Below are 20,903 nucleotides of genomic sequence, written 5' to 3'. Positions count from 1 at the left end.
AGGAGACCGAGGAGGTAGTAAGATGGCACGACCGTTGGGACGACGACGCCGAACAACGAGGCATCGCTGAAGCTGTCAAAGAGTTCGAACAGCGCCGTGGGAGTCAGAGGATGAAGGAGGTAAAGGAGACGTACCTGCGGATAAAGAACGACCTGGAGGAGTACGAAGTTGGGTCGAAACTGCGGCTTGGCAAATTTTTCCCGGCAGATGTCAAGGAGATGGAGAATATTAACATAGGTGGGTCAGATTCTCTCTCTCTTCTATCTCCCTTTCTCTCTCTCTCTCTTTCTCACTCTCTTCTCTCTCTCTCTCTCTCTCTACTCTCCCTCTTCTCTGTCTCTTCTCTCTCTTCTCTCTCTCCCCTATCTTCTCTCTCTTCTCTCTCTCCCCTATCTTCTCTCTCATCTCTCCCCTATCTTCTCTCTCTCTTCTCTCTCTCCTCTCTCTAACACTCTTCTTTTTCTCTCTACTCTCTCTCTCTCTTCTCTCTCTCTCTCTTCTCTCTTCTCTCTCGCTCTGTCTCTTCTCTCTCTCTTCTCTCTCTACTCTCCCTCTACTCTCCCTCTACTCTCCCTCTTCTCTGTCTCTTCTCTCTCTCCCCTATCTTCTCTATCTTCTCTCTCTGTCTCCTCTCTCTCTCTTCTCTCTTCTCTCTCTCCCCCATTTTCTCTCTCCTCTTTCTCCCCTATCTTCTCTCTCTCCTCTCTCTCCCCTATCTTCTCTCTCTTCTCTCTCTCCCCTATCTTCTCTCTCTTCTCTCTCTCCCCTATCTTCTCTCTCCCTTCTTCTCTCTCTTCTATCTAACTCTTCTCTCTCTCTCTCTTCTCTCTCCTTTCTCTTTCGCCTGAGATGCAATGATATACTAAAAAAGGACAAAGTTCCCACTATTCTCTTCTCAGTACTTGGATGTTCAATATCCAATATTACAGTATCTTTGTACTGATTTATTGCTGCTCTGTTGAATATGACATATTCACAAACGTTTTCTATTGTATTTCTCGTTTCTTTGTAGCGATGATTGGCCCGACAGGAAGTGGGAAGTCAAGCTTCATCAACATCGCTGAAAAAGTCATGATGGGTCCGGGTAAGAGCATCGAAATGTTTACTCAGCACACACGGGACTAAGTACAATGGATTCATTTTAGAGTAGGTCCGAAAGACCAATTGTTATGAAGTAAAATCAACAATAGGTATCATCAACATCGCTGAAAAAGTCAGCGGGGTCGTGGGGTCGTGTGGCTTAGCGGCAGAGTGCTCGACTTGGAACCAAGAGGTCCTGGGTTCGAGTCCTGACATGCCACTGATCTTGTGCCCTTGGGAAAGACACTTTACACGACTTTCCTCACTTAACTCAAGAAGTGAAAATGAGTATTGCCCTGTCCTGTATTTGTACTCTGTGTTGGTGGCGGCATAAAATAAGTTGATATAACTTGAGTGTGCCGTTGGCATGTTTGGTCATGAATTGTTGGAATATAAACAAAAAAGAATAAAAAAAAAACACCGCGTATTTACGTTTACGTTCTACTAGTAATGTTGTTGTGGTTGTTTTTTTTTTACTTGAAATAACAGGTGAGGCCACTGCCATTACACAAAGCACGGGAAAGGAGGGTACCATCCACCTGGAAGAGTACCTCACTAAGTTCAACTTTAGGTTGATCGACACAAGGGGCTACTTTGAATTGGACAAGGGGTGGTCTGAGGAGTTACAGAAAATCTTGACAGGTATATCAATGTTTTTCATCTGTTGTAGTCAGCTGATGATAAAATAAATAAAAATTAATGTTTTGAATTGTCTATTTTCTGCTGATTTATTATGCTACATGCTACTATGCAGGTTCTATACATGTCAGATATGAGCAAAAGAACTGAGAAAGTCAACACTATAAAGAAAGACGGTTGTTTTGGCGTGTAAGCTCACATGCACGTGCGTTCTCGCCCTGGATGCTCTCGTAGTAGCACGTTAAAAATTATATTGGATGACATATATTATGTAAAACGCGCAGTGGCACATAAAAGGCCTGCACTTAAAAGGAAACGTTACATGCTTTCATGCCTTTTACACTCCATAAAATGGCGTGTCTTTGTATTTAGTCTGGATGATGTTTTGGTGTATATCTCAAGATCTGTCCGATCGAATGGGATGATATTTGGCAGGTGGGTTGGTGGGGTATGTTAGATTCTGTTGAATGAGTTTGGGTCCCTGGTGATTGACCTTGGTACTGCAGTAAGAATTTAAAACAATAACTAGCCCTATACAACAAAGAACTGACATATCACTAGTTTTATCTTTCCTAAACCTCATCTGTATATAGTTTTTTTGCTTGGTACAAATTTTTTATGTATTATAGTGTATATGAGGGTGTGTATACATTTGTGTATATTGTTTGCCTTGCCTATTGTAACTTTTTTTTCTGTACGCAAACTCTTTCAATTCAGGGATTCTCATCCCTGCTGCAAGGTTTGCTTCTGGTGTTTGAAATAGATAAAGTTTTGATAGAGCTGTTGGTTTTTGATGGTGTGTGGTTGTGATGTTAGGGTAACATATTAGGTAACAATACACTAAAAGATAACAAAACAACAAACGATTTTATGGAGTGATGATGTCTACGACTTCTTGTTAAAAAAATGTTTGCAGGCAGGATCCGCCCAGGGATGACGATCGAGCGTTCAACAGATGAGGCGGCTTTTGCTCCGGAGCAACACGAACGGGCCGACGACGCGCCTCTCGGCGAGCAGATCCACGGCGTCATCTGTGTGATGGTGGACAAGGACCCCAGACTGAAGCAGTACAGGGAGAGGATGAAGTCTATGAAGGACTACCTAAGGGCAAAAGGTAATCCCTAAACCATATTAAGGAACTGTATGTTTTTGGAAAGCTAGACATAAACATATAGAAACGACTAGGCATAATAATGTTACATTTTGCGGCGATTCAGCGAGAAACTATGGAAGATATATAATATTTCAGGTAAAATCAAAGATTAAAGCATATAGAATGCGTGTGTTTAGTCGCGCGAGGTTGGTAAGGACTTCATAATAATTAAAAAGATCATATGGCTTTGAGATACCTCTAGTTAACTCACTACCGCAATGCATTATTTACATTATATTTAAGTCCATGTAAAGCTTACGGAAGGAAACACGTTATATTAACGTGACATTTACACATGTGGAGAGGTTACGGAAAGGCCATATTTACCTTTCAGTTGCCTTTCCGATGTCGTAAAGGCTGCTAAAATATTTCGCCGCCTTTAATACCTCTTAACGCAGTTCGTAAAGTTGGCTTAAATATGTGTTTTCGTGCTGTGCATGTCCGTAGCCAGGATTTTGAAGGGGGTGGGGTTGTGTTCTTCCCACTGTATGAGAGACCAGCGAGAGCCGATGGCGCGAGCTTCCTAGGCTGGTTCGGAGGCATGTCCCCCCGGAAAATTTTGAATATTAGCGAGAAGTTTATTGCAAATTCGTGCCCGGAGGCTAATTGCAGATCATATACATACAACAATATTGAAACAGATTATTAAAAAAAAGTCTGAAATAGTATTTCCTGCGAGAGGGTTTCAAAGGAAAAATCATACATAATTCTTTATTAAATGATATTTGTGAGCAGTTTTCTACGATTGGCTTTCAGCTCTATAAAACATTGCCTACAGTTCTGTTGGATTTCGCTGCCAGTACAAATAGTGCTGACTGCCCTCCCCCTACCTTTCCATACATTCCCCAGGTTACAGCCCACTCGCTGCTCTAGCCTTTGAAAACGAGAACGACTTCAAGGACGAAGACAAACGACGTGAAATCATGGAGGAATTGTCTGCTGCAGTAGGAAGTCCCATAGACAAGTAGGTACCTGGACATGATATCTTTTCAACAATATGCACTGGGGTGATTTTTTATTTACAGTTTATTGACCATGGAGCGTGCTACATCCTACTCTCAGGTTTGTTTCCTTAATTATGTTTACCGAGGAAAACATATTGTTTTTGCTCTGTTTCTTCCTCTTCTTCTTCTCCAAAGCAAAAAGGTCGATGACCTTCTGTCACCATGGTAACTGGTGTTGGGTTACATCATGTTGCAATTTCATAGCAGGAGGGATTTAGACTCCTGTCTGACTCAGTATATGAATGTGTTTGAGTAATTAAATTCCTGTATCTGTCCTCTTTTTTAGAACCTTTCCTTTCATCAACCACCTGGCATCTGGAAGTGACGTGAAGAAAGACCCGGAGTCGGTGCTGAACGTGTTGGACATCCTGGACACCGCAGTGACCGCGGCAGAAAAATTCATCAAGGTCCGGCTGCAGCGTGAGAAGCACTCCAGAGAACGTCAGGCAAAAGGGAGCGGTAAGTTTCTGTATCTCATTGTACAGCCGGTATAACACACCAGCTTTGCAGGCACGCCGAACGACTCGTTACATCTTACCCTTGTACATCTAACACTAAACATTGTTTAAAGCTATAATCTAGTGATAATGCCCCTACACGTACACACACACACACACACACACACACACACACACACACACACACACACACACGACACACACACACACACACACACACACACACACACACACACACACACACACACACACACACACACACACACACACACACACACACACACACACACACACACACACACAAACACACACACACACACAAACACAAACACAAACACACATATAATACATAGATATTGTACAATCATAAGTACAATCATATGGGAGTTGGTCTCAATGCATATGCAATATGTTTCCACAGGCCCCGAGTCCCAGTCAGTCGGTGACTTCATCCAGACCCTCGGGAAGGCGCACAACTGGGACAGAGATCGCACCGACGCCCTGGTCAAGCAGATGCAAGACAAGGACATCTATGACGTCAGCGACCTTCGGGAGGGCTTGGATGACATCAGCCTGACGATTGGGCAGAAGAAAGCCATAAAGAAAGCTCTGCCCCCGTAGTCATTTCCGTCTTACCAAGCATTCGTGTGGTATTCTTATGTAGCCACTTCGTAGTATGCAGAGTGCATGCAAGTCTATGACTACCACTGTCTGTATGCAGGGTATGCATGTATTTGCTAAAATCCAGCTTTGTTAAGGCTTACAGACGACAAAACAGTAACAGTATAACAATATCAAATGTTATAAGGTTCGTTACTAGGCAGTTCAAGAGATGCTAACTTTCAAGGCCCAAATGCTGAGTTGAAAGCACAAAATAAAGTACAAATGACTACATGAATTATGTTAACTAACTTTGTGGAACAAGGAGCATCATGTACGTGTACCATATATGATCACCATTTCTTTTAAACGAACTTATGCTACGACTTATGCAAAAAGAAGACAGCTGAGGGCATGCTTGACAAGAAATAGTAACTGTTTTATTGCAAATTCATGCCCGAGGGCTAATTGCAGGAACAGAAGAAACATTTGGTATAAAAAACAGACAATTGGTACACATAGAACTACTGATAACTACTAAGAAACTACTAGTAAAAACTACTGGGTTTGACTGCTTTATAATACACCGGTATGATCTCATCTGCGTAGTCTCTCTCATTTGCATGAAACCTAGACATAGGCCGTGTTTATGTGAAGTCACCCAAACCGCGATTCGGGTAACTCACATTCCTCACATCTGGTCCACGTGCCATACATTCCTTTTAAAACGTGCCCTATCACGATTCTCCGAAACTGTATTCATTGTTTGATGAAAACACGCTAGGTAGCGTGTCATTATTGTAGTATATACTTTTATTATTGTCAGAGGTCAACGACCTGCTTGCCGGTGCCCCCCTCCCAGCGTATCTCGGCTGAATGCCGACGTAGTCCCGCCAGAGGCGGTGAAGCTCGTCCTAGAACGGACACATTATTTGACCATTACTACTCTTTAAGTTGCTGACACGTAAAATTTGGTATTGCATATAAATAAAGATATATCACCCCGTAATCCATGACCAAGTGAAGTCACATTGAAATCATATTGCGTTCAGACACAAATCGCGATGCGGGAAAACCGATTCGAAACCACCTCTAGAAGTGGTTTGGGATTGAGGCGCTTTTAATGTGATTTGGAGCGTTCAGATGGAGCCACTTGAAACCGGCTTCGGGGTAAACCACATGTAAAGCGCTTTGGGTGACTTCACATAAACACGGCCATAGTTAGATACTAGTATTGCATTGGCTGTATTCGGAAGCTATATGCTTACTTTGTTATGTAACTAACGAGCGGGATTCAGGAAATTTCTGGACCTACTAACGCTTAGAACCGCTGTCTTCGTTCTCGCTTTCCGTCGCTGACTGTATCTCCTCGGCACTGGACCTCCCTGCTTGATAACAAAACAGTAATCAGTAATGTAGATACCTATGGGGTCATGAATTGATGTTGCGCAACAGTGATGTACAAGTGGGCTTCTATCACGTGGTGAACACGGGCGGAGCACGACCTGTCTTAGCCAATCACAGTGTAAGGTTGATCCGCCCTAACCAATCGCAGTGCAGATCTACACAGTACACGTGCCCCTAAATTTGCCGCGTTTTTCAGAATTTCTCGGGCCAACTCGCACGAACCACGGTAGCGACCGGTCAGAAAAAAGGCTTGTTTTATTTGTCTATGACGACATCTTGTGATATCATCGAGTTCTCAACTTTCTCCTCTCCAAACGCCATGTTGATTTGATTATATGGATGACATCCCCTGAGAACCCCAAAAACTGATGCGAGCGTGCGAATAAAAAAAGTTTGGCAAAAAAAGTTGCTTTCATTATGACATCTAGGTGGTCATGAAGGTTGAACAAATGACTAAACACACAGAGTAATATTTTATTGGCATGGTGAATAATTTTCATTCCTACACATTTTCTTATTGACCTTTGGAATGGATTTTGGTATTCTGCAACAAGTATCGTTTTCCAATATTTTGTTTCCAATTTACGGCATTTATTTGCTCATTTTGCTCCTACTTTGTACAATTTATAGTATGGTAGAAACCTTTTATTTGGAAACGGACGAAAATTCATGCGCGCGCGGATGTCATCCATATAATCAAATCAACATTGCCTAAAGAAAGAGAGGTGCGAAAGTTCCTACACATATACCTTAACTAACTTTCAAATCAATAATGGCATATCTCACCTGTCATCTGTACGTTATTATTTGATGCTTCATCGTATTTTTACAGTTGTTCTTGTAGCTTGTGCATCACGACGTAGCGCTCCGCGACATTGAGTGCCGACTTCATGGCCTCCATTGCTTCCATTTCTGTATGGTAATCTAAACATACAAAAGGACGCACAATGACATTAGAGAAAAATTGATATATGAAGGATTGACTCCAACAATCTTGATGGAAAGAGACAAAAATAGAAAGAGAGAGAGAGTGTGTGTGTGTGTACGAGAGAGAGAGAGAAAGAAAGAGAGCGGGAGAGAGCGAGCAAGAGAAAGTATGTTGGTGAGACAGTGCCTACAGTGAGCAACATGTGAGGAATGACTTTCTATGTTTCACTCACTCACTCACTCACTCACTCACTCACTCACTCACTCACTCACTCACTCACTCACTCACTCACTCACTCACTCACTCACTCACTCACTCACTCTCTCCCATAGCTTTTTTGAAGGTTTACGCGTTGTAAATACATTTAGTATGAAATGGAGACATGTACGCAAAGAAGGGACGGATGCTACTGACCTGTTTTCGTCTTATCTATGTGGTAGTTGGCGACAAAAAATGTGCGGTCGCGAGAGCTGCCGGTTGCCGCGGACGCTTTGGCCAGGATGTCGTCTTCTTGACTTTCGTCGATCCTGTCGTGGTGTGTGACGACCGTAACCACTAGAGAAATTGAAAAGGTGATCATGTCAAGCATCATCCGCAACTGCGGTTTAAAAAAAAATAACAAACATAAATCTTCCAACTGGTAAACTAGCTAGCTCCTGACGTAAAAAAAAAGTACACCAGCTTCGCAGGCACGCCACACCGAAGTTGGCATACCTAAACAATTTGTACCTTTCTCGGACTGTAACGTTAAAGCTATCAACAAAGTGGGCCCCGATCGGATTTTATATGACAACATGTTCCACTGTGGAATAGTTCGCCAGCTAGCCAGACTAACTTTTAAACACATCGATTATAGGCTGGTAAGGCTTCTGCTGCACTTAGTAGTGATAATGGACCTTGCAATATATCTGCGAAAGCTGAATTGTACAAGTACAGAAAAAACTAGAGAAGTAACATTTGCAAAGCAAATGCATAATGTTTACCTTCGGACATGGTCTGCTCTGTTAATTCTTACTCGAACACATTCACATGTATGTATGTACTACTAGTATATGGTGACAGGAGCAGAGCAGACCATGAAATTGCAACATTATATAACCCAACACCAGTCACCATGGTGACAGGCGTCATTGGTCAGGTCAGAGGTCACTGTTTGGAAAAGAAGAAGAGGAAGAAACTGAGCAAAAATATGTTTTCCTTCGGTAAACACAATCATGCTTCACCTCTCTTGAGGATGACTATATGATTGATGACCACGACATAAAATTATAGCATTTGTAACTTGCCTCTTTGACGCATGAAGTCGCGCACGATCTTCAAGTTGTTCCTGTGAGTGTGGCCGTCTTGTAGACGTGGGTCTGCCGCCGACAGGACTATGATGATAGCGTGGAGCCAGTTGGGGAAGCTCTCCTCAGAGTCTTCCTTGTCTGCCGGTGTTTCAAACGTGACTTCCTGGAGATTTGAAATAAGTAAACAAGCCAATGTAACGACAACATAGCCTCCACCAGGCTTCGCGAAGCGGCTGGGTAGAGTAGAAGTTAGACAGACAGACGGACAGACGAAGTAGGGTCGTGTGGCGTAGCGGCAGAGTGCTCGACTCGGAACCAAGAGGTCCCGGGTTCGAGTCCTGACATGCCACCGATCTTTTGCCAGGGAAAGGCACTTTACACGACTTTCCTCACTTCCCTCAGGTGAAAATGAGTATTGTATTGTCCCCTGTGTTGTTGTTGGCGACATTAATATAAGTTGAAAAATCTTGAGTGTGCCGTCACCACGTCTTGTGATTAGATGTTAGAATATAAAAAAAAGATAACATGCCAGGAGAGGTGACCAGCGTTAAGAGTACAGTTTGCCGATATAGGGAGCAGGAAAATATATAACGGTGAATAATTTCTGATGATAAACACCTATTTGGACAGTCTATTGAGGATAACCAGACTGACTAGTCAAAACTTCCAGAAGAGAACCATTCTTTTTGTTGGAACAAAGCTTTTAACTTTAAACAAAAAAAACGTACACCTCATGAGCCTTTGTCAGTTTGTGAAAAATAAAGCGTCAAGTGCACATGTACATGCACTATAGATAATTCACTGTGCATGCAGTACCTGGCCAGGTCTGAACCGCCCATACACGATGTAGGCCAGCGCTGAAAACTCGCCAAAGTCGTGTCGGAAGAGTCCTCGCGTGTCGACAAGGCAGAAGTCATTGTCAAGGTCGTCCAGGAACTCTTGCAAGACGACGGTTCCCTCCGCATGGGCTGTTTGGATGTCGGCCGTGCCTGCAGCAAAATAGCAGAAAAAAAAACAGGTAAGGTCTTCATCATTTCGATCAAATGAAAGAATTCTAGATCTGTTGCAACCACCAAGCCAATAAAACTCTCAAATTAGCTAGAAAGATATCATTTGCATAATGCAATTGTATTTATTTTGTGAACTCTTGGTCCATTATGTTCAGATTTGTTTATTTGCATTTACGATCTGTTATGAGTTCACTTATTTGTTCATCATTATTGTAAATAGCCTACCTTTATTTGCGTTCATATTTTGTTTGGATTCTGTTATCTGTACCTTTGATCGTCTTTTGTTTATGTATAACTTATTGAATCGGTGTCGTATAAGCCCACACGGGCTGGGCGCGGGATAGCGCACGACACGGAAATAAAGTATCATTCATTCATTCATGCATAATGTTTACCTTTGCATGTTAATTCTTACTCATATTCATATATAGGGTCTGACAGGAGTGTAAATCCCTCCTGCTATAAAATTGCAACATGATGTACTAGTAACCCAACACTAGTTACCATGGTAACAGACACAACATTGGTTCAGGTCACTGAGGTCAAGGTTTGGAGAAGAAGAAGAAACTGAACAAAAACAATATGTTTTCCTTCGGTAAACATAAATGCTTCCTCTTACTTACCTCTGCGAAGGCCTGGCTTCAGGGCCCTCTCGCACGTGTTGATGAAGCTGCTTTTCCCTGACCCTGCCGGGCCAAGCAGTCCGATCCTCAGACCTGACTCTTGCATATCGCGGACGTCTAGTCCGGCGACGGTCTGGGTGAAGTACTGCTGCCCGTGGATATCCCCGAATCTATAGTTAAGTAGCTCCTGTCTCTTCCTGTTGGCCTCATCTTGCAGTTGTTTGAGACGCTTCTCTTCCTCCCTCTCCTGTCTCTCTTGTTCTAATTCCTGTCTTTCCTTGAACTCTCTCTTCCTGTCCTCTGTGACGTCATTATACTTGTGGACGACTTGTGGCTCCTTTTGTACGCTTGACTAAAGAGTAAACACGTCGTGGCATACGTAGTTGAAACAACGTTTCGACAATTCAGTTATAATGGTTTAAACGAATGAATGAATAGTTTAATTCCTCCTTTACCTGCCCACGTGAATATGTGACTACTAGGAGAATTCATACATGCATAATAACATGATATAACTATAGTTCCACGATCTCATACCTTCGCCAAATGATGTTAGCCTTTATGACTAAGAAATAATAGATTAATCCCCCTGATTGTGCAAATAGGATCCTACATTGCATCAATTATATCTGTTGATCATATTCTACACCAGAAGATAGTCTTATCTTATCAAAGAATGCCATTATAGTATTTCCTCATAAATTATGCAAATGCAGTCCTTATTTGAATAAGTTATGTATAATTATGTTCACCTTCACATAACTTTCAAATATCCCAAGTATGAAATTCCAGGCAGTTAACACTATATAATTATGACATTTTCTCATTAATTATGCAAATTAAGTCCTCATTTGCATAATTGATATCTGCATGTATTTCTGCCGTTCTTAATTACATATGACACAAGCTTGAATAGTCCTATCATTGAATGCAGCTGATTTACAGAATTTGCTCATTAATTATGCATATTACATTAATATTTGCATAATTGTAATATTATTATGTCAAGCATCACTTCAGCTACCTACATGCCAAAAATCACGACGATCCATCAATCGGTTCTTGAGTTATCCACCTTTAAACATTTTTCAACTAATGTCCCTGCAGTTCCAGAGCAAGCAGCTAGGGGGCTCAAACTCGTGTCACTTCATTCCCAGCCCAAGAGCTATCTACCATCTAAATTTCATGACCCTAGCATGTCCAGATCACGAGATATCAAAACCGGAAGTTTAGCTGCAGTACCATAACAAGCCGCTAGGGGGCCCAAAATCTAATCAAATCCACGTCTCATGAAGACCTACCCACCTACCAAATATCAAGATAATCCATCTAAGCTTTCTCAAGTTATGCTGTTGACAGACAGAAACACAGACACACAGACAGACACACGGCCAGGAAAACATAACCTTCGTCAATTCTTGGCGAAGGTAAAAATTATACAAATATCAAATCAACCCTTGTCCTGTGGGGCCCACATATATGTGGGTTACATATACAGCACCATATATATATAGCGCTCTGTGTATGTATTTAGTCGGGTATTTCTCGACGAAACACACCGCAGCGAAACGCAACGCGGAAGTAACCATGCCACAGCGGGCAAAAAAAGTCAGGGTTTTATGTCCTGATTTAGACATCAAATTATTTGAAAATTTTGTGTAAAACAATGCCAGCAGGACAATCAAGACATAGGCAGCAACACACAGCATACAATACGATGAACACAATAGATATCCGAACGTAAATAAGCCAGGCAATTAAACCGTTGCCATGGGGATGATTGAATGTTTAGTGTATGTGATGTGCAAAAACGTTACATGTATGTTCAGTATGGCAGTTTTTTGTCAGTTTTGTGTTGCCAAATAAAAGAAAATCCAGTCTCTGATGGAGGACGCCGTTTTCAAGTTTGACTCGAGCGTGAGCTCGACCAAAGTAAAGAAAGTAATGTTGCCAAACCAAAATGATTATTTTGTTTATAGTGCATGTTGTAATACAACCTCTGTTACTTTACTTGGCTCCATACACAGGTAGCCTGCACCAGGCCTTTCTACGGGAATACGGATCGTAGAATTCGGCAAAAAAGAGAGTACAAGTGGCCAAGAGAGTCCGGCCGCGGGCCAGTTAAACCTACAAGGCGGCCAAACTCCCCTGGCAAATATTCTCCTAGATGTAGCCAGTGTAGTTAGTCTGGTAGAGACTAATACACAGGTGGCTGTAAAATTTGAACGGTCGCTAACGTTTGCCGGAGAGAATTTTTGTAAGTGTAAGGATTTTCAAACCTTCAGGTTTGATAAAAAATATATCCTCTTTCAAATATTAGAGGACGTTACAAGTAAGGGGAAAAACACTTACAGCAGAGGCCGCAGAGCCCATTATATTGTGCTGACGCTCTCACATGTATCGCTGGGATGAATCAGAAAACCTCACAAATATATAGTACCGGGTACCGCCTCATGGACACAGATTTTCGTGGGTACAGTCTGTGGGTGGATACTGAAACCATTGAACACAAGGTTTCGGTCATCTTTTCATCGTTTTGCATGTTCTGTCAGGCCTAACCGACAGGGTTCCCAGTGCGCAAGTCACAGGAGCCTGGCTTGACTTCGCCTGGTATCCAGTCTGATCGTGGTCGGGGCCGAAAGAGCTCTGTCCCGCCCGCCTCACATAGGTTTCTCGGTGTGTATTTCACCAGAGATTGATTAGCCCTCCACGTGTTGGGGGGAAACCAAATCCCCAAGCATACTGTCTAGCGTAACTCTCCTACCGGGACGGTCTGTTGCACTGGGCGGGGAAGCTATTAGAGCACCCGAAGGCACAACCTGCCTGAACACCCCAATACCCCCAATCACGTAAGACTGGATACCAGGCTAGGCTTGACTGTGTAGAAGTATTTGACTTGTCAAAGGAAGGCTCGTTTTCATTGGTTCGGATCCATTCGGGTCATAGATCACGCACCCGGGCCACACATTAACTTAAGGTACTACATGTAAATATGGCCCTAACCATATGAATATATACTGGTATAGTGTTGAACAGGTGGGGTCAAGGAAGTACAGACGATATACATGTAAACAGCCGAAACTGTTGTCCCTAATTTTAAGCGACTCCAGCTTTGATACAAGTAGACATTGTGTGAGTCATACGTTTCGAATGACTTCGAAGGTGACTTGTACATGCTCTTTGAAATTAATAGCCCCTATACACAGACAAACTCCCAACTACTAAGTACCTAATACCAGCCCAGAAGAGAACAAGAAATAGCCATGCCTTCAAGTACCAGAGTTATCAACCAAGGATTGAGGTGTTCAAGAATTCATTCTTTCCTAGAACTATATATCGCAGAGTGGAACTCACTGTCACCAAGTACAGTAGGGGCGTAGTCATTAGATAGCTTTTTTTAAAATATAATGTGCTATATTGAGCAATACCCACTGGTTGTACATACGCATGGTAAGAATACAGTTTAGTGGGCAATCAATGGCTCACAGCTGCCAAGTGTTCACTAATGAAGGGCGGGTCTGTGGACTCTAACTTTAAACAATGTCTAGAGTTAGAAGTTCAAGGGTTAGGTGTAACAAGTAGATCGGTGTAATATAGCCAGCTGCCGCCGCACCGCGTGCGTGCGAAGCTGCTGTGTTACGCCAAAAGGCTGCTATACAGATACAGATACAGACAGGCAGGCGCACGCACGCACGCACGCATGTTTATATGGGAGTTAAACTTCGACGTTGTCACCTCTGACCTCACCCGCCTTGTTGTGTACTATACTTTCGAACATGGCGTCTGGAGTTACGAGCCAAATCAAGGAAGAATTCCTGGTGTGTCAAATCTGCTTCGAAGACTACCTCAACCCAAAAGTCCTGCCATGTCAGCACACGTTCTGCAAGACATGCCTGGAAAACATGGTAGCGAAAATGGGGAAGCTGACCTGCCCCAACTGTCGCCTGGCGTGTCAACTTCCGCGGAGTGGCGTGGAGGGACTGCCGACTAGCTTTTTCGTCAACAAGCTGCGCGGTATTATTGGGAATGCTGGTACCCATTGCAGACGTGAGGACGAACCGGTAACTACATCGTCCTACAGCCTCGACTTTCGCGGGGAGAGCGTGCCTGTGGCGTGCAGCAGGGAGTGGCACAGCCTACCGACGGCAAACCACGCTCACGACGTGGTCTCCTCGGGCGACACGGCTGGGACAGCCGCACAGCAGACAGGCGCTACCCCGGCAGGCGGACAATCCGCACAGAACACCCGCTCAAGGCAGGCACACGTACAGCAGACAGGGCCTACTCCGACAGGCGGACACTCCGCACAGAACACCCGCTCAAGGCAGGCACACGTACCAGGTAGGGACAAACACAGAGACTCAGAGTCTTGTTATCTTAAAGTCCGCCATTAGCTTTGATAGTAACTGTAAATGTTATTTGTTGTAAAATACATTGATGATGCGAAAGTGAAACCGTTATGACTGGACACTGCAGTATGATATAAATAATTGATAAGCATCTCATTAGATTTATTGTTTACGCATCGTGTAACTTTTATTCTGTCCTTTTATACTGTTTATTCTTCCCTTAGTATATCATCGCAAGCGTTGGCAGATAACAGTATATCAAGAATTGGCACAGGAGTTCGAATCCTTTATCAACCATGTTTTGACAGTTTTTCTGTACCGTTATACAGTACTCCTGTCTTCCGGACGTTATGACGCAATCGACGACTTCTTTGTCCGTCTCTGTTCCACACGATACATTCACGTAAGTATCATGTATAAAAGATTTAAAAATCTACCTCCTGGATGTTTTCAATGGCACGTGAGTCACACATATGTGTGCAATGACATGTGCATTGAAATATCAATGGTTTTCATTTTTCTATAGAAACATACAGAAACAATTTCCCTTCTGATATGGAAAAGTAGAAGGCCACGAGACATAAACAAAATACGTCTGGACATATATAAGACACAAAACATCGTCTAAACAAATTAAAGAACTGTTTGCAGGTTATACACGTGTATTTATAGTGTTAAGAGTTAAATTGCCTGTTAAGCCTTGGTCACAACCCGCCGTACGTGCTTCTGCGTGCTTTCTACGTGCAAAAACGTGGGCAAACGCAGGGCATCCGTGCGTGGTGAGTACCGCCACCGTACGGAATCCTACGGATTTGGGAGCACGCAGACGCCGTAGAACTTTAATAAGTGCATGTAGAACTTTTCATGGGTGCGGTCTGTGGATTCACCACCCGTACGTGCGACGCGCGTGCCCTGTACAGCCTATGAGCGTACAACGCACGTTTTCAGAAAAACGTAGCAGACGTGGCCTCCCAAAAAACGTACGGACAAAAAGCACGTACGGCGGGTTGTGACCGAGGCTTTACTGTTACCATGGTGTAGGATTTATGAACTCTGTACATGTTTCGTCTTACAGCCGGATAGAGTACTGCCGATACTGTCTTGGCTGAAGGAACAAGACATCACGACCGCCCAGGATCTACATGACAACTGGGAGGACGTCCAGAACATGGTGGACATGACCAACGCCATGAAACAACACATCACTGAGGCTTTAGCAGAGGTTTCTCCTGCAAGACGTTGACTTGCGATCTCACGCCTCTGTTTACAAAAGTGTGGCAGGGAGAGGATACTTTTATGTTTTATGTTTACTCTTGTTTTACTGTATATAACAAGGTCTTGTAATTTTGCCGTAGCCTCTACCAGGCTTGGGGGAGGCGGCTGGAAAGAGTAGAACTGTTCTCTCAACGGACAAACTCCCTCTATTTCAGTTGGCCGATTTCTACTCTTCCCAGCCGCCTCCCCAAGCCTGGTAGAGGCTAATTTTGCCGGGCTCCCTTGGAAAACAGCTAATGTATGCTGAATGGGGCTACCCAGCCGTCTTGTGATGAAATATATAAATAAATTGATAAATAAATAAATACAAAAACGAGCAATTTTGATTCACGATGCTAGCTCCCGTAATACCATTTCTTCAATCAATACATGTTATATGTATATGAATGGTTTATTTCAAAACTGAATTGTGTTGTGACATGACAACAATTTAGTAAGAGACATATTCACATGTATAACACTCTATATACAAACCTTGCAGGTTTATCAGATACATGTTACAGATAAAGAAGTAGAAAAGTTCGACAAGATTAAAAACCCTAACAAATATAGGCAAGGGTAAACTAATGCCTGACTGGTTCAGATGTTATTTTGACAGTAGGATAGATCTACAGACGAAAGGCAATAATGGCTTGTTTGCAACACCATTTGTGGTTGCTAGCATTCATTATCGCCAAGTTCATGGACAGCATTTTTCACTACGTTCACAGCGCCTCCTGGTGGTTGTACGAAATGTTACAGCCGACGATATGCACTAAATGTGGTGGCATGCGCAGTAATATGTGCCTAGTGGCTTTCATGGAATATGAAACATATGGTAATACATACAGACATGGTGGAGGATATATATATTACTCTATGTCCTGTTGAAGTAATATTAAAAGTCTTTTCGACGACGTCGAGACCTCATCAAATGGTCTTACGATACACCTCACTGCTGTTTGTCTGACACTTCCGTCAGAAGACCGTTTCTCTGTGACGCTTAAATGTGTTTACTAAGTGTCAGATCGTCCATAAAGGCTGTAATTGGTGGCAGTTCTTCCGTACCCTCGATCGAGCGACATTCCAGGTGCACCCGCTTAGCGGCTCTTGTGAGCACCTCCATTGCTTGAGCACAAACCCCATCGGAACTTCCAATCTCTGCCACCTAGTTGTGACAGTTAGTGCCAACTAGTGACAATTTAGCTATAAACTGCAAGGTGGCGCTACTGATAGGTGATCAATGACACCTGCATTTTATACCTGTGTAACTGTCGAACATGAATGTGTAATGTTAATTGAATGCACAGTTTTATATTACTGATGAATTTCAACGATACCCCTTCCCCAGACACAATAATCGTCATGTGTTGATGAAATCATTGTAGTATGGCATAATGTCCTTGATTTAAACAAAACGCATGTTTGTTATAACATGTAACTGGTAGCTGGTCATCTCGTAGCACCACAAACTTGGTGTTTAATACTGTATGCGCCTTGTCTCGTGGAGGCTTGTTAGATTGTTGAAATTTTAAACACAGATCAGATATATTTAAATATTTGATTTGTGATATGGCCTCAACCCTTTACGAATGATATAACGTTATTTATTATTGAGTTGATGGATTGAATACAAGTCGATAGAAACCAAATATGCATCAAGAAAATAAAGTCGTATTCAGATACATCAAGGAAGCTATAAGCCTCCTTGGATATGTACAGAAACACGTGCCATATCATACGCATATGCATGTGTTTCAATATATACTAGTATCCAAGGAGGCTTATGATGATGCAATAGATTTATCCAACTCATCATCATCTAGTGACGGGCAGGGACCAGTTAAGGAGATCCCATTGAAATATATGCTAAAACCACTAGAAACAAACACTTTAAAACACATTTACTTTTATCTCAAACCTCAAGTCTTTACTCCCACTGGAAAGGTGTCTTTTGGTACAAATAGTGGAAGTTCAACTCCGGCGTGATAATGAGCTACAGCTAAAATACTGAAATGAGACCAGGATTTCACCCCCTGGCAAAGTGGAACAGTCCACACAGATCACAAGTTTTTAGAGGTCAATATTATTAAACAGGTCAAACCATGGAAAAGGTGACACTTTTTGCCATATTTCAAAAATATAAATTCTTCTGTCCTTCTTACCAGAAAACTGGGCCTTTCTGAGCAAAATTTGCCCAGGAAAAAAAATTATCTAAAAAATAAGTACCAAAATAATCGTGTACACCGATTTATAGCTGGTCCTCCACTGACGTCAGGAGAGAGACCCACTGACGTCAGGGGATTCCCCCTGCACACAGACAGACTCATTCAGTTTCAAAGCAAGGGGGTTAACTACCTTAGTCAAGTTACAGTTTTGTAAAATCGTACCACAACTATCAGTTTTCAAAGTAGATTTCATCATTAATAAATGTCCTCTTTATCAAAGCGCATAGATATTTTGACAATTTGTTTTTTTTTTACGTTGGCATTCTGGTCTTTAGGCTGATAGCAATTTATGGATCATCCCTCCTACTTCACGGAATGGACGATCCCACTCTCCCAGAGGGCTATGCGAAAGTGACTCCCTTTTTTGGGGAGAAAGAGGGACAAGATGGCGTAGAACAACGACTACTGTTGTTACGATGTCTTGTAACATCGTTTTACAAGTACATTAAGGATAGTTCGGCAACGGTTTATCAACAGGATTGTGTATATATTCATCAGGAATCTCGTGTAATAGTCAGGGTGCCTGATGCATCGTAGAATTCATGTAATCTTCGAACATTTCTGACGACTGACTGATGCACGGGCGTAACGTTGGACTTCTAAATCTTCAAGTTCAACAAGAATTTTTAAAGGACTTTCCAACTTCTAAAGTGACCGCTGCATTGGTTGACTGCGCTCCAGGAGAATCGTGGGGAACCAGCAGAGAGTAATCTTAACTTGGACTTGGAGAAAAAAATTATCACGACGAACTGCACCCGATGCCACGAACCCGTACACCCACCGTTGTTAGCATAATTCTGGCCTTTGGGGCATTATCTATAGGGGTTAGACAAGTCCAGTCACCACCCGTACCCCTATCCGACGAAAAGGTATGTATGTTTACTTTAACACTGCGACACAAGTTATTTCTTCTTCTATACATTAGGTATCTAATGAGTATGGAAAGTCCATCAACTGTCAAAGATAACGATCTTGTCTTGTCTTGTTCAGGTACTGCACAACACCCCTAGATTGGGGTAAAGCGTGCAGGGGAGCTGTGCGATGCGCTATTGCTGCGTCCTCAGGTGTTGTAGTACTGCAGCGTTGAACTTCGTGGGCTCCGCAGTATCAGTTATCTCTTGGGGCAAAATGTTCCAATCTCTGACAGTTTGTGGAAAATATGAATATTTGTAGCAGTCTTTGTGAAACGTTAGAGGTTTGTATGAGTTGGAGTTGAAGTGTCGCGATTGGCGCGGGATAGGTGTCAACAAGGTTTTGACCGGAAGGGCTGTTTTTGAGTGTCTTGCTTTCTGAAGTAATGTGAGTCTACTTGCTGTGCGTCTGTCCTTTAATGTGTCCCACCCTAAATCTGTGACCAATTTGGTAGTGCTGGCATAAGTATCATAGGTATTAGAAACAAATCTGGCCGCTCTTTTCTGGACCGATTCTAACTTGTGAATATGTTCCTTGAAGTACGGATCCCATGCAGCGCTAGCGTATTCAAGATGGGGTCTGACTAAACTAGTGTATGCATTCATCTTAACTGATTTAGGACAGCTATAGAGATTGCGTTTAATAAAACCTAGTGATTTATTTGCTTTGGAAGTAATATGATGGATGTGTTCAGTCCAAGAAAGTTTGTTGTTTAAGATAACCCCTAGGTACTTGTGGTTATTAGCCTCAGCTAGTGTATGGCTCCCTAGTTTGTAGTCAAATACTTTAGTTCTGCGTTTATGGGTGTAGCGCATGACATAGCACTTATCAGGGTGTAGTTCCATTTGCCAATTGCACTGCCATGCGTCTAACGTGTTTATATCATCTTGTAGTAGGATGTGGTCATTGTCGTTATTTATTTCTCTGTAAATGACACAGTCGTCGGCGAAAAGCCTGATGTTAGAGTTAAGGTTATCAGCCAGATCATTTATGTATACTAGGAACAATAAAGGCCCTAGTACGGTGCCTTGGGGTACTCCAGAAACTACTTCTGCCCAATCTGAATGTTCCCCCCCAACTACCACCCTTTGTTTACGTTTTTTTAGGAAGTTAGAAATCCACTGGAGGAGTTTGTCTCGGATACCGTAATTATGTAGTTTTAAGAGTAGACGGTTATGGGGAACCTTATCGAAGGCTTTGGCGAAATCAGTTATGATTAGATCAGTTTGTGATTTGGAATCTAGGGAAAGGGCTAAGTCATTTGTGGTTTGGACAAGTTGAGTCTCACACGAATGTTTCTTCCTAAAACCATGTTGGTTTTCAGTTAAGATAGAATACATATCAAAATGGTCCATAATCTGGGAGTGGATAATGTGCTCCATGACCTTACTACAAACACAAGTGAGAGAGACGGGGCGATAGTTAGAAGGTTTCGTCCTATCACCTTTTTTATAAATGGGAGTGATGTTTGCGTGTAGCCAAGTGGACGGGATTTGGCCTGAATCTAAAGATTTCTGACATATTAAGGTTAGGGCTGGGGCTAACTCAACGGCCGCTAGTTTAAGAATTCTTGCTGAAAGGCCATCTGGTCCACTTAGCTTTGTGTGGATTCAGATCACTCAGGAGTTTGATAACTCCGTTAGTATTAATGCTGAATTCTGGTATTGAGGGAATGGTACTGCGGGGGAGGTGGGGGAGTTGTTCTTTTTCCTCAGTAAAGACAGAACTAAATTGGAAGTTAAGTATGTTTGCTTTGATTCTGTTGTCTGATTCTAATTTATCTCTTAGTTTAAGGCTAGGGATACCAGTTGCTTCCTGTTTCAAGTGTTTTATGTGCGACCAAAATTTTTTTTTTAACGATAAAATACTTTATAACATATATTTTGACAATTGACAATATTATCATATTTCATCAGCAGACTTATTTAGATGAGGCCAAATTTTGTACAATATTTAACATCTTTGTTTC

The 20,903-nt window shown here is 42.4% G+C and overlaps 3 protein-coding genes and 1 pseudogene across 4 annotated transcripts in view; 3 read left to right on the top strand and 1 right to left on the bottom strand.

Annotated features, from left to right (window-relative positions):
• LOC109487894 overlaps positions 1-5,534 on the top strand; it is a 9,083-nt gene extending 3,549 nt beyond the window's left edge. The window contains exons 4-9 of one of the 2 annotated variants that reach the window (XM_019792001.1): positions 1,013-1,084; positions 1,570-1,722; positions 2,636-2,833; positions 3,722-3,836; positions 4,163-4,335; positions 4,756-5,534. In XM_019792001.1, the coding sequence (XP_019647560.1) occupies positions 1,013-1,084; positions 1,570-1,722; positions 2,636-2,833; positions 3,722-3,836; positions 4,163-4,335; positions 4,756-4,955 (911 nt within the window). In that variant the 3' untranslated portion in view covers positions 4,956-5,534. The remainder of the gene's footprint in view (positions 1-1,012; positions 1,085-1,569; positions 1,723-2,635; positions 2,834-3,721; positions 3,837-4,162; positions 4,336-4,755) is intronic. The other variant, XM_019792002.1, reaches the window with a different exon arrangement.
• A 714-nt stretch (positions 5,535-6,248) lies between these two features.
• LOC109487623 lies at positions 6,249-12,634 on the bottom strand (annotated as a pseudogene).
• Positions 12,635-13,966: 1,332 nt separating this feature from the next.
• Positions 13,967-15,885, top strand: LOC109487899. The gene is made up of 3 exons (XM_019792007.1): positions 13,967-14,532; positions 14,870-14,943; positions 15,616-15,885. The coding sequence occupies exons 1-3, from the start codon at positions 13,968-13,970 to the stop codon at positions 15,781-15,783; spliced, it is 807 nt and encodes a 268-aa protein (XP_019647566.1). The 5' UTR covers position 13,967; the 3' UTR covers positions 15,784-15,885.
• A 2,511-nt stretch (positions 15,886-18,396) lies between these two features.
• LOC109487622 overlaps positions 18,397-20,903 on the top strand; it is a 15,398-nt gene continuing 12,891 nt past the window's right edge. Inside the window, exon 1 of the mRNA XM_019791627.1 lies at positions 18,397-18,891. Coding sequence (XP_019647186.1) covers positions 18,781-18,891 — 111 coding nt within the window. The 5' untranslated portion in view covers positions 18,397-18,780. The remainder of the gene's footprint in view (positions 18,892-20,903) is intronic.

This window comes from Branchiostoma belcheri, unplaced genomic scaffold (assembly GCF_001625305.1).
Source record: "Branchiostoma belcheri isolate BF01 breed outbred unplaced genomic scaffold, Haploidv18h27 scaffold9, whole genome shotgun sequence".
NCBI lineage: Eukaryota > Metazoa > Chordata > Leptocardii > Amphioxiformes > Branchiostomatidae > Branchiostoma > Branchiostoma belcheri.
This window is presented reverse-complemented; position numbering and strand designations above follow the sequence as displayed.

Coding starts and splice junctions, on each gene's coding strand:
- LOC109487899 (XM_019792007.1), top strand. CDS start 13,968: ATGGCGTCTGGAGTTACGAGCCAAATCAAGGAAGAATTCCTGGTGTGT. Junction 14,533..14,869: donor AAGGCAGGCACACGTACCAG/GTAGGGACAAAC, acceptor ACCGTTATACAG/TACTCCTGTCTTCCGGACGT. Junction 14,944..15,615: donor GTTCCACACGATACATTCAC/GTAAGTATCATG, acceptor TTCGTCTTACAG/CCGGATAGAGTACTGCCGAT.